The following is a 26,344-nucleotide window of genomic DNA, read 5'->3' on the forward strand; positions in this document are numbered from 1 at the left end:
GGGAGAAGAACGAATTAAATCAGGTTTCTAACCCAAGAATGCCCGTTCCCGTAGCAACGGCAGCGTTTTGCGACGGCTCTGGCGGAGCACGGGCGGATGGGTATGCCGCATGCAGATTTTTGCTAATAACCCATCACCCAGAGGGGCCAAGAAGCCGCCCCGATGGGGATGCTGCAACCGGCAGCGGTGGTGTGCACCGTGCAGCCCCGGCACGGCTGATGCCGCACCCCGGGGCTTGGAGGAGGTCGGGTGTTAGCAGAAGTCTCCAAGAAAAAGCACAGCCTGGGCTTGCAGGAATTTCAGTCTACAAACAAGCTAGTTTTTAAAGATGTGCTCTGATGGCTCAGAACAAACAGAGGGGCTGGGGGGCATCTGCAAAGAGGAGAAAGTGTTTAACCTCCACTGAACCGGTAATTTTCTCTGGGGGAAAAGCATCCAGCTGGGCACACAAGAAGCAAGAGTTACCAACGTACGAACGTCTCCTTTGGGGAATTATCAACTCTCCAGTGAATTCCTGACCAGCCAGTAAGATGGTGCTTAGGCATCGTTATTTCTACTGATACAAAGACCAGAAAAATTAGAGCCTTAACCTTCAGCAGAATCAGCCCGAACTCAACTTTCAGGTCAAATTTGCTAGGAGACTCTGGAGCTGAAAAAGCTCCTTTTTAAGCCAAAAGTAACTGTGAGAATGAAATGCAACTCTCAGTGTCACATCTCCTCTTAGATTTAGGTATTCATTTTTCAACCAGCTCAATACCAAGAGTGACCCAACACCATCACACAACACTACCGAGAAAAACAACAAATGTGGTCCTACCACACTCGCTCTTTCAAAGCCCGCCACACAAATAAGTGATTCTGGCTAATTTCTCTCAGTCATATGGAGCAGATCTGGTAAAACCACCAAAAAGCTTCTAGCAGAGTTAAGAACAAAGAGCTCGGTTGTCCCCATACAATAAGGGCCGAGTGCTGTAAGGGTTTACAGCAGCATCCATATGGCACAGGGGAGTTGTACGCATCAGAAGACAGGCTGCGGTACACGCAACGAGGGCAAGAGCTTGCCATAATTTTAGAACGTGCTTCTCAAATGCCGTCACGAGAGTTTCGCCTCCGCACAGCTACAGAGCAAGAACCACACCAGCGACACCGGAGCGGTGGTGGCACCAGCACCAAGCTGGACCCCGGCCACACCAAACGGAGCGATGTGCCAACATCCCACTGGAGTTGCCTGCGTAGGACGCACCAAGTGCCACGGGTGATCTGAAGTCCAAGGACTCGGTAGCTTTCCTTCCCGTGGTACCTTGTTCCTTGCAAATGCTTTCCACACAAGCACGGACAAATCTTGTTGAAAAAGATTCAAAGTTTGTGCTGTAAGCGTTTGGGTTTGGCACGTCGGACTGAGAAGAGACAGGAGCACCATTCTGCTGTGCTACCTGCGGCTCTGTGAAGACAAGACACCTCGGGAAGACAACACCTCACCATCCACCTTCAGCTGCCAAAGAGGCCACTGAAACCTTGCTTCGAGGATCAGCTTTAGCAGATTCGGGACTCCAGGTTCATACAAAAGCAAGCGAGCTCCAATTAGCACAGTGCACTTGACAGGAAAGATGCAGCAGATTTTAAAAGCTCCAGGCAGGTCGGCCAATGCTGATTTTGAAAGGACTGACCCAGGTCCTGGACACAATGGCATCACATTAATATTGGCACAACCTTTAACTCCATCAATAGGCATTCCTTCTGCAGGAGTGCTTGTGCACGGCAAGAGATGTGCCCATGGAAAGCCCTCGCTCCATCATACCAATCTATGGGATCTGACAAGCCTCAGCACTAGCAGAGCCGACCTGGGCTTGCACAATGCTATGCAGCCCTAAACCATTGCCTCACTGAACTCCAAGTTTCCATCTCAAAGCCCAGTCTCGGGACTGCAGCGCAAGAGCCTTTATGCAGCCCCAGACCATGTACAGCCACTCACGCAGATCAAGTGAGCTCTTCCTGCACACCCCCACACCTTCTACCAGGAAAACCTTCTGAAAAGTTTATCACCAGTTTCTAGTAGCAAGTCTGGAGCAAGGTGGTCTTCAAGAAAAAAAAAAAAAGTACTTGAAAGAGCAAGCAGTAGTCAAAGCTGCCATCTTTCTAGGGGCTGCAGCAGGAACTTCCCTCAAGGGCAGCATTTTGACCTTCCTTGCCTAAAAAGGGCTCACCACAAACTACTGCTGCTCAGCTGACGTGCAGCAGCTCTAGAAAACAAACTTCTATCGCCAAGCACGTACAGTTATCTCATCCTCAACGCTTGAAGCTTCGGCTGCTACATCAGATTTTCGGTTGAAAAGTACAGCCTCGTGGGAGCAGAGACAAACGCAGCAGCCGGTGCTCCCCCCCCCAGCCCACGCGCAGACCCCCAACCACAGGGCAAAGGCTGGGGTGGGCAGCCCAGCCCCCCGCACGGGCGGGCGGAGGGACCCGGCGCTTGGGGACCGAGTCCTGCTCCTACGCCATCCCGCTGCTCATCAGCGCCCATGGGAGCAGTCCCGAGCGCCTCTCGCCCCCGCTCAGGAGGCTTCACTACAGCCCTTGCATCCTCCACCATATCAAAAGGCAGATGGATCACTCTCACGTCAAAGGAAAGACGGACTGAGTCAAAACAGAGAAGGAAACCTTTTAAATTGACCGACTGCGGGGAGGGTCCCGGTGCAGCTGCTGGGGATGACAGAAACAGGCAGCGTCCCCAGGGACGCAGCTCAAGACAGCTTTTTGCTCGCTCGAGTACAGAAGTGGGAGAGCAATTAGGAGGAACAGCAACGAGCTTCTCCCCCTTCCAGCCTTCCCACTCGCAAACACCTTCCGTCGTGCCGCAGTGCCGGAGAACGGCTCCCCACGGCAGCGGGGCCCCCCAGCAGCACAGCCCCAACCCTCCACACCAACCCCAGCTGTGGGGGACTTGCGCCTTTGAGCATCGCAAGAGAGATGACAGTCAAAGACTTCATGAGGTTGCAGAAGGGATGGGGATGGAGCTGCTGGCCGGTCTCACCAGTGGCCAGAGATGGGCTACTGGAAAGCTCTTGCTGCCAGCAGAAAAGCTGCACAGCAACACCAGCAAAGCAGCTCTCCAGCTTTGGCTGCAAGCTGGGGGTCAGCACTGCCATCGACATCTTGTTTTTAAACTGAGCAAGTGCAAAGCAGCATGATGAGATGGCAGAAGAGCACAAGATAGGGAAGGCATGGAGCTCCTGGGGTACCAGCCATCACAGGGCTCTTAGAGAGACGTAAAGTCTTGGCGTACGAATCCTGAACTGCTCTCACAGGAAATTTTATCACAACAGCGTAAATCTAACTTGGCGCTGATGCCCCAGTTCAGAAAGCAAAGGAGGTAAACCCCATGGTATCGATGGGGAGGACCCAGGAGAACAGTGCTCTGGCATGGAAAGAAGAGGATAGACAACTCAGAGCCAGAAAGCACACGTGGCAGCAAGGAAATGCTGAGCACAGCACAGCAGTCTTCTGCAAAGGGAAGGATCCTGACTGCTTGCCAGGGGAATAACTAGGGGAATTACCTCAGAGAGCCACCAAAGAGCGAGCATACACCAGCCACTTCCCTCTTACTGCGGGACGTCCAGCAGCAAGACCAGAGACACACCTTGCCTGCGACCACCAGCACAGCCACTACTCCTGCCCCCAAAAACTCCTCCTTGGAGCAAGGATGAGCAGGACCCTGCAAAGGATGCACTGTCACACCACGGCATTAGTGCTCGAGCTGTGCCAGACGCAAAGCAAGACTATAAAGTTCAAGCTGGTTAGTGAGAACCTCCAGGCTTCAGAAATAGCTTTGGGGAAGCGATACTACAGATTACACTTCAGGGCACATACAGGGACTTCTCGGGGCGCAGCGCCTGGCACTGCTCTGCTGCGGCGGCTTCCTGCTCTCCCACGGGCACCGGCAGCCCACGCGCTCCATGGGCAGCTCGGCTCCCAAAGCGCTCGTCGAGCCGCAGCGCTGCCTTTGCCCCAGGGACTGGGGGGAACCCAGGGCGAGCTGAACACCGCAGCTCTAGACTGGATGGAGACCCGAGGCCTTTTCTCCATGGCTCCGCAAGTCTGGGGAGCGGACACGGCTGTTGCTCGATCTCCTTCACCTCCAGCCTGGTCCACGCTTGCCCACTGCTCCACGTGCAGCCTGACCTCAGCTTCCCCAAAATGAAGCCCACAGCAACAGCCTGCCCCAAACGTGTGCACTGCCATCTTCCCTTGCTTTAATTTCTGTTCTTCTGCCTTGATATGAAGTCATGTGTTGAAGTTATCAGAGAGCTGGAAGTGAGTCAGCACAGTAAACCACAGCCTAAGAATATAACTAATTAAAACTATTCACTCAAACCAGCATGTTCCAACGTACTCAAGACCCTAAACAAAGTGAACTGCATCAGTGGGACGCAGCACACAACCCCAGTACGTTGGCTCCTGTCTTCTGCAGCAGATTGTACAAAGAACGAGTCGTATACCAACGCAAAACAGTCAGGGCTTCACTACCAGGGACTGAAATCCTCAACAGAGATCAGGAGATGAGTTTTGAGAGATTTACTTCAGCCTCGGAGACTGCAGATGTCATGCTTAGGTTGAGGGAACACCTGAAGTCACTACCAACCCACCATGGGACAGAGGGCAGAGAGCAGTGTTTGTACAAGACCGAACAAATGGTGACTTGGACACAGTGAGTCAAACCAGCAACAGAAATGAAACGTAACCCATCCCCAGTCTGTGCAGGATGAGCAAAGAGGAGTAGGTCGGCCAAATACCTGGCTACCTTTAATACATTTATCCTCCTCTTCTCTTTTGCAGAGGTAGGAGCGAGTTGCTCGCCAAGACTAAGAGACCCTGAGGTCACGCAGGCAGATTACGGCAGAACAGGAATCTGAGCCTGCAGCGTTTGCCAGGTCCAAAAGCACCATGTTAACCAGGTCTGCCGCAACTCCCAGGGACCGGAGAGCAGCTAAACGCTTCACTGTCACTGAGCGGCACTGCTGGTGTTATGGAAATGCTATGCAAATAAGTGCTGGGACATCCATCTGCAGTGATACCCACAGGGACAGGTCTGAAAAGCTAGAAAGAGTGTGTTGTAAGCGTTCATGGGCATCCCACGTGCAGAGCAGCTCCCCATGGACAGATAACCCAGAGAGACACCCTCCCCACTGTCAGCACCACAAGAGGAGTGGAGAAGGCACCTTCTGTAACCCACTGACGCCCACGCAGCCTGCCGGGCAACTCTAGTGGCACCATATACACCAAAACCACCTGTTACGGAGCCTGGGAGCAAGGCAGAGCAAAAGCATTTTAATCACTAGTTTACATGAATAAAAAGCATTTAGTTAAAGACCTCTCAGCCGCAGAGAATGCTTCCTTTATGCAATTGAGATGGAGTACGAGAGCATGAAACCGAATCCAGTATGCGATGGAGATGCAGCAGGCAAGGAGGGCAGCGGAGCCTGCCAGCAAGCATCACCTGCAGCAGGTCCTCAGCGCAGCCTCCCCAGGACAGAGATGCTATCTGAACCCATCAGCGCACACACGATAACTGGCGGGGGAAGAAGCGCAGAAGACTGATTTACAAGAACTCTGTAGCATTTCTCTGGCATTAAAATACAGAGATGCTGAGCGCTTTGTCACACCACTCGTCTCCCAACCACGGAAGATAAAACAAAGATCCAAGACCCTATAATGGATCTATTCTTTAATAAATACAAGTATGAAATAAAACTTGGTTTATGCTAACAAACTTTGACAGAAGATAACTGACCATCCAGCTATGAGCGCTGCAAGAATAATATCAGACAATTAAACAGCACTTCTAAAAATAGACTACCTGACCTGCTATCACTTCTGACTATCAATCCAGCTTTCCCTGCAGAGAAGCTGCTAAAGTTGAGTCAAACCTCAAAATACTACCTCAAAATAGTTGTTCTCGCATCTGAAACGGTGCTGTGTCTGTAAGCGATCCACCCCTTCCTCAATTTAGATCGCTCAGAAACCTTCACAGAAAGAAGAAATCACTACGTGTCAAGGCAGAAGCAGAGAGAGACAGATATTGATTGCAGTAACAACAAAAGCTGTGGGAAAAGCTGCAAAAATGGGGCTGCAGCCAGCTGGGGCTTCACAGCGAGATGCACTCCAATCTTGAGAAGTCATCGATGGAGCAGGCAGCGCTCGGGTATCAACACAGGGTCGCTGGTGAGCTCAAGCCGCCCTTCAAGAGGTTTGTTAAGAAATGAGTTTGAAGCCTTTGAAGTTCATCTGTTGGCGCTTTCCATTACTTTTTGTCAGCCCACCAACACACGCAAACACCACGCAGCACAGCACCGGCCGTGCAACACGGACTCGCTGCCTGCGCGGGCAAGCGGGGCTTTGCCTGCACGCCACGCAGCTGCCGGCCCCCACCCCACAGCCTCCCCCCTTGGCTTTGCCGGTTTCCAGCTCATTTACGGGAGCGCTGCGTTTCACGCTGATGAGTTGCATCGCTCTCGCCCTGCAGGCTGTTGAGGAGCGAGGTCGGCTCTGTGCCGCCATGCAACGGGCGCTCTCATCTCGGGTTTTGTAATTTCTGTGCCGCATTGCTTCAGCCAAAAGACTGCACACATCTACGCTTGTCTTTTAGCTTTTATGGAAGCGGAGGTGAAGGCTGTGCCTGAGGAAGCATGCGTGCTCCTGGTTTCGGAAGGACTGACGGCAGCACGGTCGTACCGAGCTAGCACAGCCTGCCATGAACAACATTCCTGCAGGAAGGCAGGGCAGTCTGTGGAAGTGAGCTAAGCTATGCAGGAAAAGTTTTTATCTGGGTATGACGACACCAGACAGGCTGGGTGTCACCTCCCACAGACACACAGAGGAGTTACCCCATACCCCAACTGGCCACCCAACAGAGCACGCTCCTGAATCAGTCGCATATACGCAAATAAACTTCCAAAAAATTACCATTTTAAACACATAACATACAAACACCTGAAACGTGGTTTGATTCTTCATTTAAGTCTTTAGGTTGCTTTTTTTCCCCCAAAGACTGCTCTAAAACCTAAAGGCTGAAGAATGAAAGTGAAATCTCAGGTTCTTGCTCTGACTGGGAGCGTAACGCTGCAGGGAGCAGGGGCTGCGTGGCCAAGCCTCCAGCCTCTGCAGAAGGTTCAAGAGCTCCCAGGTCATCTGCTGCACGGGAACACGCTGCGCATCAGAGGATGCCCCGGAGCGCCCGGCCATGGTCAGGCACCACGGCACAGGGCTCTGCTCAGCCTCCCAGAACACTGGTACACTGCCAGGACAAGAGCACGGTCCCTGCTGCATGCAAACATGAAGGGAACTGGTGACAAGTGAACATTTTGCTGGTGCATCCCATGGTCAAAGCGCTTGTGCCATCCTCGGCACCCCGGAGGCATGCACAGCAGTGCCGCTTTTCCTGGTGTCAGTGGCTCTGGGGGCCCATCCAAAGCACATGAATGCTGCTCATGGTGGGGAAGGGGTGACCCCTATGTCCAGACAAACTAGACCAGGAACACCCCAGTTCTGCAGACTTTTCAGCAGCTCCTCCAAGGCTACTCCAGCACTCCCAAACCTGAAAATTCTTCCAGGTTCATTAATCTTTCTGCTTACAATTTTCATCTCTCTGTCAGCAAGAGAAAGCCATTTACAGGAAGTTACTCTATCGTTTCCGTGTTGCTTCAGCATAGCCCTACTTATGAAACCTCTGCTTGGGCCAGGGAGGTCTAAGATGCACTCCAGGAAGGGATCAACACCAATAAAATACTCCTGCCAGGATCTGCCATCTCCTGTCCAGCTCACCAGCTGCTGGAGGGAACCAGGGCTGGCAGCATCAAAAGGATGGGCAGCGTTACAGCAGCGCGGGAGCCAGAGGCTTCGGAGGAGAAAAAGCAGCATCCTGAACTGCTCCCCCAGCTCATCCACACGAAACAGGGTAATTATCATGTCCTTCCTTCCCCCTCTGAAAACAGCTATAAGGCAGTGGTGGGATGTTATTTGACAGCGCAGCTGAGCGCTGCTCATCGGGAGGAGACACCATGGGAACAGCATCATGGTGCGCAGCACCCAGCATTAGCCAAGGAGCCCTGGTTCTGCCATGCAGAGACCAGAGGTTCCAGCCAAGCTTCACTATCATTGAGTACGAAGCAAGCGTGTGGATTTTAGCTGTCTAAGCAGATTTCATCACCAGATCCAACTGTCCTTACGGAGCATCAGCCCTGCCGCGGGCTGCTTCGCTTGCTCCCACCCAGAGCTCATCCCCTCCAGCACCTGCTTTCCTCCACTGCCGCGGAGAGAGGGCTGCTAGCTGCATACCCCAAACAAACACTAACAGCTTCAATAACAAAGGAAAAGTGTGGTTTTTCAGGACAAACTGCCACTTTTCTCAGCTATTTCAGCACTGCTCCCTGGTTTGGCAGCAGCGGCACACACAGCGACGCCGGTGCTCCCAGCCGGCTCTGCTGGAGGACACGCACGGCTCCCGCTCCCACAGACCCGATCAGCGATGCCGAGACACAAGCCTTCGCAATTAAGCTGCTCATTTTGGTGTAATAGCTTGGCAGGCAGGGCCTGGACAGAAAATAAAACCTGAACAGGACAAGACCTGAATGTGCAATAACCCGATCAAAGGGGAGCAGCAGCCACCTCCAGAAGGCCACTGCAGAGCAATTAGGAGTCCGATGGTCTCCACAGCAGTGGAAAGATGAGATACGAGTTCTTTATTAGACGATCATCGGCCCTCACTCGTTAGAGAAAAAGCACATCAAAACCAATAGCCAATGAACAGGAATTTAAATGCAAGCAGCAGGGATCCATTTACAGACACCTCCGTTACCAAAAAACCAGGCAATTACGCAGAAACTGCCCCAGTGCTTCCAGCACACAGCCACACGCTCGTGAGCGCTTCCACGTTTCAGGGTCACGTACCTGCCCCAGAGATTTTATCAATAAAAGTGCTAAAAGACACTGTTTGATCCTAGCTCTCCTGAAAAGTCAGTCTTGACCTTGTAATAAATGGATGGGTAATAACAGCCCCTCGAAAGTCATGGGATATTCTAACAGCTAGGAGATCACGGTCCTGAGAGTGCGGCCAAGACGCACACACCTCAGGTCTGGCTACAGCCCACCAGCATTTCCATTCGCTGTCATTCCTCAAGCCAAAAGCTTTAGCACCCCATACAAGTCAGCAGTGAGCTGACAGCTATTATTTTAGGAGTCTCCATATGGACCCATTGCAGCATCTTGCAGCTCTAATTTAGGGCGCAGACTGACTCGGAGTGGATGGCTGTTCCCACCCCCCAGGTCCGTTGAACAATGGAGCGTTTCCCAGCCGGCTCCACCAGCACGATGCTGCGAAAGCTCCGGATCCTGCTCGCCCCATTTGTTAAATGCAAGTGCCTACAGAAAAAGAGACGAAAAGGAAAACACTACCCAAGAACGCATATCACAAAAATAAATTCAAGGAATGAGGTTTTTTAGAGAGCGGGAAAATCCGCTTCCCCTTGTGTTGCCGAGGAGGACCAAGGGGACCGTCCCAGGGAGCCTGCCTTCAGCACAGCATGGGACCACGGTGTCCTGTCGGAGGGAGACAGTGCTTCTTGCTCCTACGTGTAATGCAGTTTGCAGTCACACACGTCACCCATCCCCAGTGCAAGCAGGGGAAGGGAAAGGGCACTGGCACTGCACATGTGCTCGCTGTACAAGGGAAATGTCCCCCCTGTGTCCCCCCCTGCAGCCACACACGTGCAGAGGGAGAAGCACCACGAGCAAACAGAGCTCTGAGCCCGTCATGTCCCTGCAGCCCACAGCGGCTTTGCCACCTGTGCAGTGCAGAGGTGCAGCGTGTGGGGACACCACAGGAGCTGAAACCTCGGCTGGAGTCCCCCCGTCCAGCCTTGCGCCAGCCATCCCACACTGAGCGCGTTGGCCTGCAAGGGACAGGCATCGCTCGCCACTTGATGCTGAGAAGGGATCCTGCTCCAAAGAGCGCAACGGCCATCCAGGCGGCCAAACACCCCTGAGGAGGCTGAGGAGCTCTCGTCAGCAGCACCGCCAAACCCAGGAGACACCCGACAGCGCTGCCTTGCCCTGCTTCAGCAGTGCGGAGCAGCAAGCGATGCAAACTGGTCCCACTGCCATGGCAGGGGGACGGGGCTCTGCTCCTGCTGTCACCCACGCCACTCAGCGTGTCTGCAGGCTCCTTGGGGACAGCAGCCTCTGTCCCCCCGCCCCAGCACCGCTTTCCACACCAACCAGTTGCAGTCAGTACCACCATCCAACCGGGCCCACTGCATTTTCCCGAGCATCCTGGCGGCACGGGGGCGAGGAGGGCAGCACAGCCCGACGCCTGGCAGCCCTTCGCTTCCCCCTTCGGAAGTGACCAGATCAGCCACGTTATTTTGAACCCTCTCTAAGTGCTGACATACCACTGCTTACTCACATGATTTTCCTCTTGCTTTTTAAAGAAGTATTCTTGTTTCACTTTGACATGGTGGAAGAAAAATTACAGCCAAGCAGGCAGCGATAAGGGAGGAACTTGCAGCAGAGCTGCAGTCTGAAGCACCCGGCCACCAAGACACCCGATTCAGGAATAAGATAAGTTGCTGTGCCCCACAGCTAGGAAGGGGCCCCCGCTGCTGCCAGACAGCCCGGTCCTGGGGCTGTGCTGGGGCCGGGGGGGAAGCGGGGCAGCCTCTCCACCCACAGCAGAAAAGGCTTGCTGCCTTCCAATCCCCACGGACCAGGAAAAGTCGCTTGCATATGGGGAACGATGGAGTGGGCTGCAACCCCACAACGCGGAGGTGGGACGGATGATGTAGGACGGCGTAAAGCCTACAAAACCCTAGCTGTCATTGCAGGGGTGAGGACCGGCTGTTCTGCCTCTTCCAGGGGGAGACCTAGAGACCGTCAAACAAAGCCAGCGATAGCGAGGGCAAAAGCAAGCAAGAGAGGGTGGTTGTTCAGGCTGTGGGAGAGCAGAGAGCACCTCGCTTGTGCGGGTTACCCCTGCAGCCCCCGGGTCAGGGAAGCAGCAGAGTCACGGCACAAGCAGCACCAAGGCACCAAAGCACAAGCTGTACGGTGTAAAGTTCATTTTGGTGGCTCTGAAGTGGAGCCTCTGAAAGGCAATTCACAGGTAACTGCTGGATTCGGTATTCCTTTACAAGAATCGCAGCCTTATAATTTCTGCAATTAGAAAGGGAGTTCTTCTACCGTGATCTAAAATAGAAGATTTTGTCACAAATTACTAGCTTTCACTTCCCTCATACCTGAGCTTAAACCGAAACTTAAATGGAAATTTACAGGAGAATAAGAAAGTGAGTCAGTCTGCCCTTCCCAACAGTCATTTATTTTCATCCTCTTGGACTCAGTTAATAGTAACACCAGAGAAATTAAGTTTCTTCCAGATTTACAAAACCCAGGGCGGGGGAGGCAGTTTTGGAAGGGAACTCCGACATGCCGTGGACCATCGGCAGCACTGGGATTTGCCGCCAGCCAGGGATGCCGTGCCTTGGTTCCTTGGTTTCTGCCCCCATCCAGGCAGGTGCTCTGGGAGGCAGAGAGGGCTTCCCGCTCCGTTCCACCTCCTGCAAGACCTGCCCCCCCACCCGACGGCAGGAGGCACAGGCAGCACGTTATGTCGCAGCGCTATTATCCCATTTTTCCTACCCATACAAGCAAGCGACTCATATCAGCTTGGGGAAATGGCTAAAACCGACCTAAAAGGTAAGCTTCTTGTCTAGTAATTTGCTGTTTGGCCAAACCACAGCCAGGTGAAGACAGAAGGAACTTTGTGTTCTGAAGCATGACACACTGAGGCCAAACCAGGTGGAGATTTCTAACTTGCATTTGGGAAAGGAACGGCAACCACTTGCCCCGAAGCCTTAGATCAAAGAAAAACAATCCTCCGGTGATGCAGACCAGAAAGATCTGTGCACAAAGCCTCCCCAGCAAGCTGAGGAGCTGCTCACGAGGAAAACCAGCTCCAGGTTCTCCATAGCACAGCTGAGGGTCCCGGGGCCAGCCTGCGAGCCTCCTGCCCGCTTCTGCTGCTCTCCTGAGTGTGAGTGGCACATCGCTGGAGAGACAGCCACTTCTGCCCTACGCAAGCCGCTGGGGATATGGAGCCATCGCCTTCAAACGCCCAACCTGTGGAAGTCAACCGCTCTCCTCATCTGTTGGGTAATACAGATGCAGAGTCTGGAGCAATAGCCAGTCCAAGCTTACGGAGGTTTGTTCTCTTTTTGTACTGGCAATGCTCAGCATCGTTTTGTGCAAGCTGATAATGCAGGCAGAAACATAAAAAGTTTCCAGAACGTATTTCAAAGCGCCTTATTTTCAAGTAGCAGCAGAGCTGAGATTCAGAAAACAAGCTGCAAAGCTTTCTACCCCTGTACACGTCTCCTGAGTATTCAGGTCAACAGAGGGACTGCTGTTACAGGAGAAAAAAAAAAAAATCCTTTTAGGTATATAATAAGGGAGAATTTAATTCTCTTCCAAGGTTGAGAGAAACAACCCATTTGTCATGCAGTATTTGATGACAGTTCTTGTCCACAGCCCAGGCGAGCACTCGCTTCCCTTACAGCAGAGTGAGAGCAGCAAACAAAGGAATTCAAACTCCAAACTTTGGCACCAAGACACATATTCATACAGTTTCAGAGAAGAAGAAATTTAAAGTATAGTTTGAAGTTATTTTAGAAAAATTCTCTACAAGGGTTTAGTACTCAACTAAAATGCAAATCACCATCATGGTTTCCTAAGCAAATGAGCTATTGTTACATTTTTTCCAGTCCAGCAGCATCTTGCTCTGAAGATCTAATAGCAGCCCTACTGAGCAGCAGCTAATTAAAGCCTTTCCTCCTGCCAAAACCCCAGATTCAGAGTCTCTAAATGACCCAGTAAGTGAGACTTTTTCCACCTCAGAAGCCTTAGGAGACTCTAGGTCAGAAGCTCAGCTCTTACCATCGTCATGGCTGTACATCTGCCACGTCCTACCCACCGATGGCATCTAGGGCAGAAGTAGCACAGACTGATACCCAGCTCCTCTCCCTGCTGCTCCTAGCCACGTGGCACAAGAGCACGGGTTCAAAGACATCTTCCCAGCCAGCGTCCCACCTTCTGCAGCTTTTCCTACAAGCCTGGTAAAGGTAAAGGCTGCGGACAGAGCGGACGCCTCTCCCCAGTGCAGACCTCGCTGCCGGCACAGCTTGCCCTGGTGCATACGGACCCCACCACAGTTCCCAGAGGCAGGTCTGAAGATGGCCGGTCCCCCACCCTCCCACATTGCCTGCAGGCCACCGCTGCCTGTACCAGAGCTAGCTCTCCAGCCCTCCCTCCCCAGCCACCCTTACGGCCGTAGCCCCCAGCGCCAGCCCTCCAGACACACTCCTCGGGCTGACCGGCATCCCTCATGCCACCACACACGTGGCAGCACGGAGCAGCTCCATGTACCTGGAGACACCTGGAGGACAAGTGGCAGCCTCAGGAGACTTGATGGTGAAGCACAAACTTCGCTGTTCTGGCACAAAGTTCAGCTTCCAGCAGGAAGCCGCCGTGGCACAGGGCACGGGCTCTCCCCCTCTGACTGGGAGGAGATGGCATCAAGGTGAAATGACAGTAGAAGGCTTTTGGGACCAAGACCTGCCAGCCTCCAAAGAGGACATGCCACAGGACCAGCTGCCAGGCCACGAGCGTGTAGATACACATATCCGAGGCAGGGAAAACCCCCAGGAGCAAACTCTGAAATCAGCATCTCAGCTGCCACAAAGGTCACTTTGTTTTACCCGGGAGAAAAACTTGCTGCTGTTACAGACCTACAAGCCTCATTTCCAGAAGACTTTGGCCCTGAGGCACCTCTCTATCAAAGACAAACGAATAAGACAAATTTGGAAGTTAATGGACTGAGCTATTGGAGACTGAGCACGATCACACAAATGTGAATCGGTTCAGTTTTACAGCCATTCCTGGGGCAGCAAGTTGAAAGCAGCAGCGGCAGGCGGTGGGGGGGACACGGACAGGCAGCAGAGGTGTCCTGCTCGGCCCTTCTCTCCCCTCGCACACAGGGATGCTGCTTCTTGCTCATTCTACCATCCTCAGAAACTCTCTCTGCTGGCAATTACAGCTATTGCATGAGAGGGCACTTTGATCAGTCCCCCAAAAAAGTGAGTTATTCTATCAAACTCTTCAGAAACCAAGCGAACATGGAGAATTTTCGTCTCTCCCTTAAATGCTGTTTACCCAAAGCAGCCCATAAGGCAACGAAACACGCAGCCTGTAACAAAGCTGATCTCCATCATGACGACATGGCAAAGGTTGCTGCACAGCAAAGACGGCGTCAAGCTCTGAAGAGTCTATAAATAACCATTTGGGGGATTATTTCAAGCTGCGCACAAATCTTCCATCAGTACGGGAAAGGTGACAATGCATTGACTTATGGGGAGCGATAGCGACTGCTGGGGACAGAGCGGCTCCAGCACCGTGACCCAGGCTGAAAGCAGCAAGCACCGCAGGGACCACGGCTCGCTGGCACGACTCAGCTATACCTTCTGCTGCTTGGTGGGGAAGATGCATCTGTCTCAGAGACCAGGGACACAGGTTTCACCGTTTTTATTGCTTAGGCAACCTTTCTCCTCTTGGCTACTCTAGGTTAATGGCAAGTTATGGAGTATTTCCAAATATTTTTCTTAAACCAAGCTAAAGCAGAAGTATTTAGCGTAATGAATGCAAAGAAAGAAAAAAACCTAAAAACAAATTACTCAGCCTCTTGGGGTAGGCACAATATTAACAGTCTTGACAAGCACCATCATTTTGCTTACAAGGCAAGTGTTAACGGTCCCCGCCAAGTAAAACACCAAGATGTAATGATCTCTGAATCAGCCTCTCTCCAAACCATCGCACTGATAAAGGCAGATCTGGAGACATGGTAAATAATGACTTTGCACTGCGTCAGGAACTAATCCACTCAGTGATGCAAATTAAATTCGTGGGCCACTTCCCCCTCACTCCAGCTTCTTACTGATATTACAAAACAATCTTCATACTGACTCCTGACTTCATAGCTATGTCACCGAGCAAAGTTGCATGAAGCCATTCAGGAGAGCCAAGATGACTTTCACTCCTCTTCACAACCTCACTTTCTCATTCTTCTGCTATAATTGGAAATCATGAAAATGCATTTGTTCATGTGCTAAGAGTGTCAACTATTAAATGTGCTTGCTGTTCAGACCGTCAGAATAAAGGTATTTAGCTGTTCTCTCCAAAGGTGAAGCTATTATTGTTGCATCATTTCATATGGCGACAGAAGATGGGGAGGAATCTACCAACATGATCAGCTAAAACACACCAGCGTCACAGCGTGAGGAAGAAGAGGAACAGCTGAAAGCTGAGATTTAGGCATCAGTGTCTTTTTTAGCTTCTCTGCTGCTGACTAAATATCAAATGTAGGAAGACCAGACCAGAACTTCAGGAGACTGACGTTTTTAAACATGAGCCCCAACCGACAGCAGAGGCAGAGCCACCCTGAGCAGCCAGCTATTGCCTTCGCCCTTGAGAGCACACGTACTCCCCTAACTCACCCTGCCCTCCGTACACGTCCCCGCTGAACCTGCCTGCTCTGGCAACTCCGCGCCCTGCTCAAGCCCAGCTGCTCCCAAGACCTCCCTGCAGCGCCACGAATCATCCCCCCATTTCTCCAAGCACCCCAGAAAAACTTCACCTGTTTTTTTCCTCCTGCTTGGAGCTAGAAAGATTTCCTTGCTCAGAAGATTGCTGAGGAGCAAGCACTCCCACCCAAAGCGGAAAGCTCACAGACTGGAAAAACACAGGTTTAACTGGATGCAAAAGAGCCAATTTAAGGCGAGTTGTACTGTAACAAGTCTCAGGTTAGCAAGCCCAGTAACTTGCATGTACTGGAGCCTATTAACACTGGGTCTTTTGGCAGGCATTGACTGTCCGGCTAGGATTAATAGTGAGTATATTCTGCTTGTCATATTTAAACAAGACGTATAAATCTGGCACAAAAGCAAGACCAAATATGGAAGCAAATTATTTAAACCGACAAGATGCAACTCAAATGCATTAGATATTCAACAATCAATGTACTTCAGCTGGGGCAGGAAGACTCATGCTCCTGTGCTACAGAAGTTAAATTCTGAAAGCAAGAGGCTAATGAGGTTACAAGTGTTCACCCCAAACACTCGCTGATTCAAGTATCATGCTTGAACTGGGTTGGGTTGTTTTTTTTCCACATGATGGGAAGAGCAGGACAGCTATAAACAGCTGAGGAAGTCAGCCCTAATCCCTCAAAAGCAAACAGCTTGAGCAGAGCCGCAATTATGCCTCAGGTCAACTACAAGCCACAAAGAGTTGGTCATCCAACGCGCCTGGTTCCCGGCTGCGCACGCCATCCCCATCAGCCTGCGAGCATCCCCCTCTCAGCTGACACGCGCCAGCAGATACACTGGGCAGGCAACTCAGGCGTGCCGGAGAATCAGCAAGGGAAAGAATCACGTCTTCATCTAAACAGCATTTATCAGCACCTAGCAGCAGAGCAACGACTGCCACAGCCCAGGTCTGCCCAGCCTTGGACAGCTTCCAGAACGAGAGGCGCTTTGTAAACAAGAAGAGAAAGTAACTGGCTTCCAGTAACCTCTTCGCAGGAAGATGAGGAGTCCGATTCCAGTTTGCAACGAGCGTTACAGTGCAGATGACACGGCTGCAGGGGAACCGTCCTGAAGCGATTTACGCGCTGCAGACCAGCATGCGGCCAGCAGACAATGCCCATCGCTGCCAGCAGATGCTGAGCTGAACAACAGTGGCAGCGTGCAGCTTCATCTGCACTGTGATGCTGCAGGAGCAGAGCTGTCATGTTCCATGAAATGCATTCATTTCCTTTTACAGAGAACCAGGATCAGCTGTCGGAAGCGATGGTGAGGGCTGACTTACTGTATAAAGTGCGACCTGTAAGGCCTCGTCTTGCTTCCTCCCATATCAGTGAACAGTTAAACAATCCTGAACAGGGGGAGGGGAGGGGAAAAAAAAAAAGACTGCTCCTTGCAAGTTTTTGTTTTAATTATACAGAATTCAGGTGGCCTACTCACAAGGAGAACATTTTGATTTATTTTATTTTTCCAATGGAGGCTGGTCTAAGACAGGATGGATAAATCACTCGCAGCCTATATGAGGGCAATCAGAACAGAGAACACGGCATTACTAACACAGAACAGCCATGAGGATGCCCCTCTTCTCGAGGCACAGCCCACATCAGCCCCTGCAGCACACCAGGGCCACGCACCCACCCCAGCACTGCGCCGTGCCGGACATCCCCAGTTCCTGACGCTCCCTGAGGAAGGGAAGGTCTTTGGTCATTCCCTTTCTCCTCGCCAGGAGAAAAACCTGCAGAAGTACTTCTCCCGGGGCAGCAGCTGTTTAAGAAGGCAACGGCTTCCAACCACCTCTCTGCACATAGCACTGGGCCCGACCAGGACTGACACAGAAAAGCCAGAGAAGCTGCTTGGCTGGAGCCATCCCTTGTTTAAGTCGAGCCTCGGCCACGTGCAGGAGGACGTGCAGGGTAGCGAGCCCTCGGGATCTGCAGCGCAGGCAGCTCCCCCAGCTCAGCTCCCCGTTCAGCTCCACAGCCACCCCTGGAAGCTGCGGCTGTAGCTCTCCGCAGTCGAAGCCGTTTGCTGCCCTGCAGCCCCTCAGCTCCTTGGGATGAGGCACACCGAGGGGACAGAGCAATCCCCTGGGAGAGACCCCATGGCTACTGCTCTGCATGGTGCCTGCGGGAATCCTTATCATCCTGGTATAGCGAGCCAAGCGCTCGGCTGCTTCTGCCCCTGCACAGCACTGGATGCAACTCATGAGGAGCAGCTCACGGCTGGGAACACTGCCTTCCCGGGAAGAGTTACCGTCAGCACAGCCACTTCTGGGAATTGCTTCTGCTTAATACAAAGCATTTGGCTGCTACCAAGCACCGCACAACTAGAGCTTTATTCTCATCTCCATCACCCCGCCTGTGACTTTTGTAAAAAAACTTGGCAGCTGCTTCAGGCTGGCAGGACAGGGCCGGCCAGGGGTCAAGTCTCTCCCAGTGAGAGCCCCTTCTCTGCTGGGGCAATAGCCCCTGTGCTCGGGAAGCACCTCCTAACACTCACCCTGATGGGCTGAAAAGCTCTGGAGAGATTTTTATCTTCATCCTTTGGACCACAGCATTTACTGCATCCATTTTACGTCTCTGCTGGTACTATCACCTGACTCAAGGGACAGTGGTCACCAACCCAAGCCAGCCCTGGCTGGATCATGGGATGGGGAAAGCAGCCTCGAGCTGACATACCCACCTCCAGAGGAGACAAACCCTCCATGGCTTGGAGCGGGGTGGGGGGCAGCTGCCCACAGCTGTCCTTTCCCTGGGGAATGTGAAACCCAAGGGATAGCCCTCCTTTCTAGACACCCTAGCCCCGTGGCTCTGTTTAGGTACGAGATTTCAGCGCAATGCCTCGCTCCGGGGAGTCCTTGCAGGGGTCTCGCTCCGAGGAACACAGTGGCTCTGGATCCAGTAGGAGTTTCTGCTAAAACCCGAGGTACAGGGCAATGCCAACCCGCGGGATGAACAAGTCCTCTGCTGTGCTTTGTTTTCTGCAGCATCATTTAAAAAGCCTGGAGGGTCTGTGGAGCACTTTGTGCTCTCTCCTCCCTCTTCCCCTTGCCCAGCTACCAGAGACAGCACGTGCATCGGTCATCGGCAGAGTGAAGGGTATTTGTGCCAGGAACACACAAGGCAACATGACAACACGGCAATGGAAACCCAAGGCTGCATCCAGGATCATTGTACAAGGACTCCTGCTTTTTTGGTTTTGTTTCTATTGCCTTTTTCACGGGCCTTGTTCTCAGCAATCTGTCTTGGGTTGCAGCCCTTGAAGATCGCGAGGAACACGTTGCCCAGAAGACCTACAGTTACCTCTGTGCTACAGGGAGCTTGTTGTTCACCTTTTCTAAATGCCTCTAATTTACGGACTTTCAGCATAATGATTCATGAAGCCATGCTAGAGGAATTAATCGCACAGCACCGCAAACGCCCTCCACCGCTGCTCCGTGCTGCCCTTCATGCTAGAGCCTTACCACATGCATAAAAAGGCAACCAACTCACGGTCGGACTCTGGCAGGTCCACAGCCCTGTTTGTGTAAATGTACAGCACTAATCCCCTGCACAGCTGGCTTCTGCAGGAAAAAAATCCACTCAAACACTTCTCTTGGGCAAAATCCCATCCCACCCACCATTATAAGCATCCCTTCTTGTTACCACACACATTTGATTCAGACCAGGGGACAGCACTTTAACATTCCCCTTCTGGTTGTATGCTTTATAATGATACATTCCAAGCAGTTCTGCCCTGAACTAAATTACGGGCACAGCTAGAAGTTAATTTCTTAGTCACTGTGATCATGCAACTTATTTGCTGATAAATCCAAAGGGGGACCGGATGCCATTGACAAGCGCCTCAAACATTTTTAGATTTTTTGCCTTTTCCAATGCAGTCAGAAGAACGAGGAGCCATATTTGCCGGTTGGGAGAGCAGCAGCTCACCAGAAGGACTTGTGCAACTCCTCTAGCTTGAGTTTCTAGATAAAACCCCATCAGTTAACAGAATTCACACCAAGTTACGAAAGGAGATTCAACCCCACCTCGTCTTCTACACCAGATATCAAACCCTCAAGGTCTTGCTCTGTTTTGCAGCCCCAGCACCTTCTGCTGGCTCTGAGACAGGTGAGTGTCCGCCCACAACTTACTGCTAGTGCAAGGATGCCCTGCACACCCTTCCAGGAGCCCGTGTGCCGTAGGAATTTGTAGGATCACAGAAACGCCTGTACTGTTTGCTGAGAAGTCTCGTTAGAGACAGCCCAGGCATTAAATTCCTCTGGAAGACTCAATACCCGGAGAACAATCATAGCAGAGGCTCGTACACCAGGGTGGCTGAGACTCTGCAGGGGAGTCTCAGCTGGCAGACACCAACTAGATGCGATGCCACCTCCTGCCACCCCCAAAGCACCCGAACCCACCCCGGGGCCAGCTCCGAGACCCTCTGCCCAGCTTCCTATTGCTGACACTGGTCAGTGACAGATACCCTGGGAAGGAAACAGACCACCTCGTTACCAAAAGTCTAAGATCATTTTAGGATGACAGCTATCTCCGGAGATAAGAAAGAAAAATCTACCATGCTAACTGCAAAGGGGGAGCGAAAAGAGAAACCACTTCCACTGAGAAACTCAAATGAGCCCTCTGCACTGCAAGGAGACACTAACGGGGCTGCACAAGTCAAGTGATCCCTGCTGAACCCGACAGCCACAGACTCTGCCCTGCAAGAGGCTTCTGAAAGCCCAGATTTCCTCCCAAAACAGATCTCCTTCCCCAGCTGCTCTTCTGAGCTGCAGGTATCTAGCGCAGGAAAGGGCAGGATTAGGGAAACCAGCTCAGCCTACAGGCTTTAGAACTAGTCTTTGAAGGAGACTTGATCCTTCGACCGAAATGTGAAGGGGCACATCTTTCCATTTTTCCCTGTCAACTCTGTTTTTATTCACAGTTCTGCAGAACCACAGGCCATCTGGTGCAGCGCGGGGGACCAGACCGACTTCCCCTTTCTATTTCTACCTGCTCCAACACGCTGCCCCAGCGGCCGGAGAACCAGGCTCCCACTGCAAGAATTGAGAATTGTATTACCGCTGCAAGGCACACAAAAAACCCTCCAAAATTATGTTTCCAATTTCTGCAGCATTATATAATTAGCATCATTTGTGTTGCAAAAGTAATTGCAGTAACATTTTTAATTAGTCTATTTGAACACTAACATTTCTCCAGTGTGCATAATATGTTGACACGAAATTACTGGGTTTGAGGCAACTCTGAATGATTGGAGTTTGTTTTGCTTTTGTTTCTCACTTGCTTAATACAGTCAATAAAAGCACACAACTGAATGCCTGCGTGAAGTTAGTGGTGACAAACAAAAACCCGTAGCAGCAGCAGCACGAGCTGCAGTTAAGACCAGAGCTGTTATGGGTTTCACTTCCGTCTGGAGGGCAGCGAAGAGGTGGGGGAAGGAAGGGTGGGTTTTGAAGGCAGATAGCAAGAGAGAAATACTCGCTTGAAAGGTAAGGTCTGTCCGACATTTTCCAGCTGCTTAGTTTTGGTATCAAATGTTGAATTGCGAAAACACAAAACAAAACGAGAGCACTGGATTTAGAGGACGGAGAGAAGAAAACCTAGAAGAGGGAATTATATTTGGTACGCAGCTTGGAAAGAGATTAAATCTGAAGAGTATCTTTGCTTACTGAGTCATAACCAGGGGTAAGAAGTAATCATTTTCCCCGGAAAAGTTACTGCATGAGATCTCAGCATACGTTACTAAATGATGCTTTTTTTTTTTCTCCTTCTCCTCTTAAGGAATGAAGATTCTTCTTTCCAAGATCTTTTCTACTCTGTACATGTGAAAGCGGTAACAGATGCAGGTTATTTTTTGCTCCTAAGTGAGAATCACGTTACACGGCTCTTCACCTCTACGTGAACACCTCTTCCCAAATTCCCAAGGTGGAAGCACAGCCCAGCTGCTGCAATGGCCACTCCAGGTTAAACAAACCCAGCTATCAGTGAGGTGCCCTCCTCACAAAACCTCCAACGCAACCGGTGCCCTGATCTGCAGAAGGACCGAGAAATATACCCCATGGACCGCAAGGACGGAACACAAGCAGAAAAGACGAAGACAAAACTGTCAGTTCCCAAAAGTGGCATATTCGGAGAACGAGATCAAGCATTTCACTCTTGACAGCTTTCAAACCAGTTCCCTTTACCATCCTCAAAACATTTCTTAAGTTAGGAGAACTGAGACAGCAAAGCCATCGGCTGTAACTTAGCCACACATCGCTCCTTCACCAAGAGCCTGCAGATAACGAGATGCTGCTCTCTCCCTCCTCTCCTATTCCCTGGTAGTGGCTTTGGAGAGATGGATCTCAAAACCTGGGAAGAGGAGAACATGTAAACCCCTTTCTCTTTGTTATTTATGAGTCCACACGAGACCTTCCAGCTACAACAGATAGTTACCCAGAGGCAGAAAGCCCCCTCTGTACCATGGGCTGACGTGTACACAGTACACGTACATGGTGCTGCTGGTGCACGTCGAGCTTTGCCAGGAAGAGTTTGTCTTTCTGGCAGCTCCAGGCGCATCCACAGCACTTCAGTCTTCCAACACCCACAATATATTGATTTTTTTTTTTTAACCTGCAAGAACCAACCCTGCGCTCCTTAGGGCTGCCTGTGCGCAGACCTCCTGCTGCCCAGCACAGAAACGCTTTCTGGCTCTGAAGAAAGACATTAGCCCAGGAAGTCTGAAGATGCATATGAGGATAAGAAGGAGATCGTACGGCAGGATAAGAAGCAGATTAGCAAGCAATTAAGTGGCATTTGTGGTATCCATTAGTATTTCGAGCTACAAAGAGTCAGTTTCTGCTAACTTCCTGCCAAAAGTCACAAGTAATGAGCTAATTAACAATCTAATTATTGCAAATGCCCTAGAAAGAAATCAGGGCACAGGTGAAAACCTACTTAAAGCAAGCACAGCAGTAGGAAACAGCTCAGAAATGAGACAGGCATGTGCCTTAGCTACATTTCTAATCATCCCCACTGAACAACAGGATAAAATAGTTGGGGAAGTTGTTAAAGTTGAATTAAAGCTGCACTTAATAAAGGGAAAACTAAACACTACAATCAAAGCTTACCACGAGCCCTGTAGAACTGAAGAACCCCTAAACAAAAGCTAGCCCAGAGCTGGTTTTTTTGCTTCCACGCATACGACTTATTTACCAAGTTCAACATCAGCTGCAGCACAACGTGTGGGGTACAAACCCAAAGCCTAGTGCTTCTCACCAACAAGAGCGGTACCCACCACGACCCGGCACTACAACAGCTCCGGTGCGATAGCTGGACCTGCTCTGGGGGCAGAGCAGCGTGCGGTGCCAGCCCTGGCACTCCGAGTTCCTCCTCCTGCTGCAGAAGGACCGCTCTCCCTCCCGGAGCCTCCCGGGGTAGCTGTGATTTCAAAGCAGATGGCAGGCGGTAGTGACTTCTAGCTTGTGCTTGACTTTCCAACCTGGAAGCATTCTGCATGGAGACACAGCGTGCCTTCCATCGTGGGGCACTAACTGCGCCATGCTTTCGCTGTAACGAGGATCACACCCACAGTCTGCCTCGCTAACGGGAGCGCTTTCACCCAACGACCTCAGAACCTCGCAGGAGGGAATGTACGCGAAAAATACACAGAAGATCATTGATTTTGGGAAGGTATTCGGGGTAAAGATTGGCCTGTTCCACGTACCACAGTCTGCAAAATTCCCTATTTCAATACAGTCATGCAGTTTTCATGTCTGTAATACCAGAATAACCTGGAAAGTGGTTTCTTAAGGCCAAAAGGTATGTTATAGACCAGTCACGCACCTTTGAAGATGTCACTGAGCCCAGTGGGATACTGGGAACCCCGCTGGTGTTACTGCAGCCTCGTAGGGGCTCCTGCTCCGAGACCCACAGGACAGGACTGCGCTGTTTAACATCTACTACCGGGGGGAAGATCTCCCCATTCGGAGGCCGGTTGCTGTGCGTTAGCAAGTCTGAGACCACCTTCATGGGTCCAATTTACTGACCCCGCACTGAAGACTGATTTAATACTGGTTAAAAACATTTAAGGATAAACCTTGAAGCAAGTGCACAATTACAGGTTTGGACAATAGCTCCTAACGGCTGGAAGAGACACTTGCAAAGGCTCAAATTATCCAATACCAAATGACAGAGGTAGAACTGAGCAAAGCACTACAAAGGATAGAGGAAACACCCTGCCCCACCAGCACATGATCCCCACTAGCTTTTCTAGCACACTTCAAATTTCAGGGGTGCTGCGTTTGCAAGAATACGCCTGGCGTGACGCTGCCTGCACCATAAGGGAAGTCAGAGAATTAACGGCTCAGTAAACCTGGGAAGACCCACAACAAGAGATACAAACTGCACAAAACTCCTCTGACTAACGTGACTTAACTGCCCACGAATGAAACCTCAGGTACCAGGGGAAGCTGTGACCTTGAGTAACACCACCAGGACATGTTTTAGTCTCTACACCTGCTTTCTTCTGCTTGCCAACACCAGCCCAGGCCTTTAGGTGGGGGTCTGGGAGGCGGCAGGGAGATGCCTTTGCTATTTTAAGGTTATACTCCTAAGGCAGGTGTTAAGGATGAGTAGCAGCACCATTTAGATTGGGCTAGACTTACACCATTTGTACGAGTGTCTGCAGAGATGCTCCTGAGAGCACCCAAGAGAAAGCCCTCCCGCCTGCAGCCGCCGTGCAGGCAGAGCTGCCGTTCGAGACTTAGACCCACGTCAAGATTTGATTCTTGCCACACCGTAACCCAGGGGGGACTGCTTTCTGCTTCAGATACAGTGAAGGCTGCCAAGATGAGCTGTTCTTGAGATATTAGAGCTATACAGTGGCTTTATTCTTATGCAAAATACCTCAGCTTGGGATTCAGCCACCAGCCAAAATGAAACTCTACCCAAATATTCATGAGCAAAATTTTACTGCCAACAACTGCAAGCACCAGCCTAGTGTGAATCCCAAGCCCAGACCTTAACCTCACGCAGGTGTGACCCACACCATCGTGGCTGGAGTAGCCAGGCTATCTGTGAGCATGTGCAACCTGCAGTTAGGCTAGCTAAAAGAGCACCAAGCAACCAGATACAGCCTGGTTAATTCATCCTAATTTCCTGAGAAGACATCATAAATCCCCTGAAGAGCCCTTCCAGAATCCCAGCATTATGAGAACAAAGAATTCTGGCTGTAGTAATCCAGAAGCTACTGCAACATATTTTGTTATAAAGCCTCATTTTTCCCCAGCAACACAACTAAGCCATTCAAGTTCTTCCAGACTGCATAGTTACAGCATCAGACTGCCGCCACCAAGCCAGCGCGCAGCCTGTTTGCCATTAAAACACATGTTTTCATGTTAAGTCCATTAAAAACAATAAACTTCCCTCTGCCTTTTTCGGGGGGATTTATCTGAAGTCTTGGGTGCTTATCTCTGGTAACAAAACCCAACCGGCTTAAAAGCACCGACCAGTTGCTCGGTTGATTAAAAAAATGACTAAGCTGCTTCTTCCCCGGCCTGAGCGCGGCGGTTCCCGCGGGGATGCTGCCCGCCAGCCCCACCAGCGATGCTCCGCGGGCGGCTCCGCGGCCGGGGCCGGTCCCGGGGGTGGGTGGCGGTGCCTGCCTCCGCCCTAAGCCCCCCCGACAGCGCGACACTCACCTTGACACTGGAAGCCCTGCTTGCCGAAGCCCCTGCGGAGAGAGAGGCGGCGTGAGACACCGGCACCGCAGCGCAACGACCGTGCCCAGCACCGCCGGCGGGAAGGGGCGGGGGCCCGGGGAGAGGGGGCACCGGAGGAGGGGGGGGGGGGGGCTGAGGGGAGCCGGGCCAGGACGGGGTGTCCGGACGAAGCTGAGGGGGAGTCCCGCCGGGCTGGGCGCTGCGGGGGTCCCCGCCGGGTCGGGTCGGAGGTCCCGGAGCGGGTGAGGGGGGTCCCGCCGGGCCGCGTCGGGAGAGGGCGTCCCGGGGGTGGCCCGGGAGGTGGCTCACCAGATGAAGTCGGTGCAGTGGCTGCAGAAGGTGGGCTGCTTGAAGAACCGCGCCGTGAACTTGTGGTTCTTCACCTCGTGCACGTTCTTCTGTCGCAGGGCGCCCTTGCGGGCGAAGCGCACCGGGCCCTCCTCGCCCTCGGGGCCCGGCGCCGCCGGCGGCTCGGCCATGCTCTGCGCGGGCTGCCGGCCGCCGGCTCGGCTCGGCCCGGCCCGGTCCGGTCCGACGCGGTCCGTCCGCTGCAGCTGGGGCCGGGGCTCGGCTGCGCTCGGCACCTCTGGCTGCAGCTGGCGGCAGGCGCCGACACACACCCGGCACGGCCCCGCCCCCTCATCTACATAAAGCTTCCGCTCCGCCCCTCATCTGCATAGCGAGCCCCGCCCCGCCCGTCTCTTCTCTGCATGACAAGCCCCGCCCTCGGTTAGCGCCGCTCGGCCATAGCCCCGCCCTTCTGCTTTGCATGCTGATTTGCATAACGCCGCGAGGTGGGGGCGGGGAGCCCCCCTCGCCCCGCCGGGACGCCCGTGGGGCGCAGTGGGCGGTGCCGGGAGAGGCTCCGCCCACGCATCTCATTTGCATACAGCACCTGCATCCCCGCGCCGATGCTGCCCCGGCCCCGCGGGGGGACCCCGGCCGGCGGCACACGCGAGACCGGGGGGGG

The 26,344-nt window shown here is 52.2% G+C and overlaps 1 protein-coding gene across 2 annotated transcripts in view; it reads right to left on the reverse strand.

Annotated features, from left to right (window-relative positions):
• PRKCB (protein kinase C beta) overlaps nucleotides 1-25,995 on the reverse strand; it is a 133,382-nt gene extending 107,387 nt beyond the window's left edge. Inside the window, exons 1-2 of one of the 2 annotated variants that reach the window (XM_075767396.1) lie at nucleotides 25,684-25,995; nucleotides 25,354-25,385 (exon numbers count right to left, since the gene is read on the reverse strand). In XM_075767396.1, the coding sequence (XP_075623511.1) occupies nucleotides 25,354-25,385; nucleotides 25,684-25,853 (202 nt within the window). In that variant the 5' untranslated portion in view covers nucleotides 25,854-25,995. The remainder of the gene's footprint in view (nucleotides 1-25,353; nucleotides 25,386-25,683) is intronic. The other variant, XM_075767395.1, reaches the window with a different exon arrangement.
• Between the last annotated feature and the right edge of the window lie 349 nt (nucleotides 25,996-26,344).

Source organism: Balearica regulorum, chromosome 15 (genome assembly GCF_011004875.1).
Source record: "Balearica regulorum gibbericeps isolate bBalReg1 chromosome 15, bBalReg1.pri, whole genome shotgun sequence".
In the NCBI taxonomy this organism is placed as follows: domain Eukaryota; kingdom Metazoa; phylum Chordata; class Aves; order Gruiformes; family Gruidae; genus Balearica; species Balearica regulorum.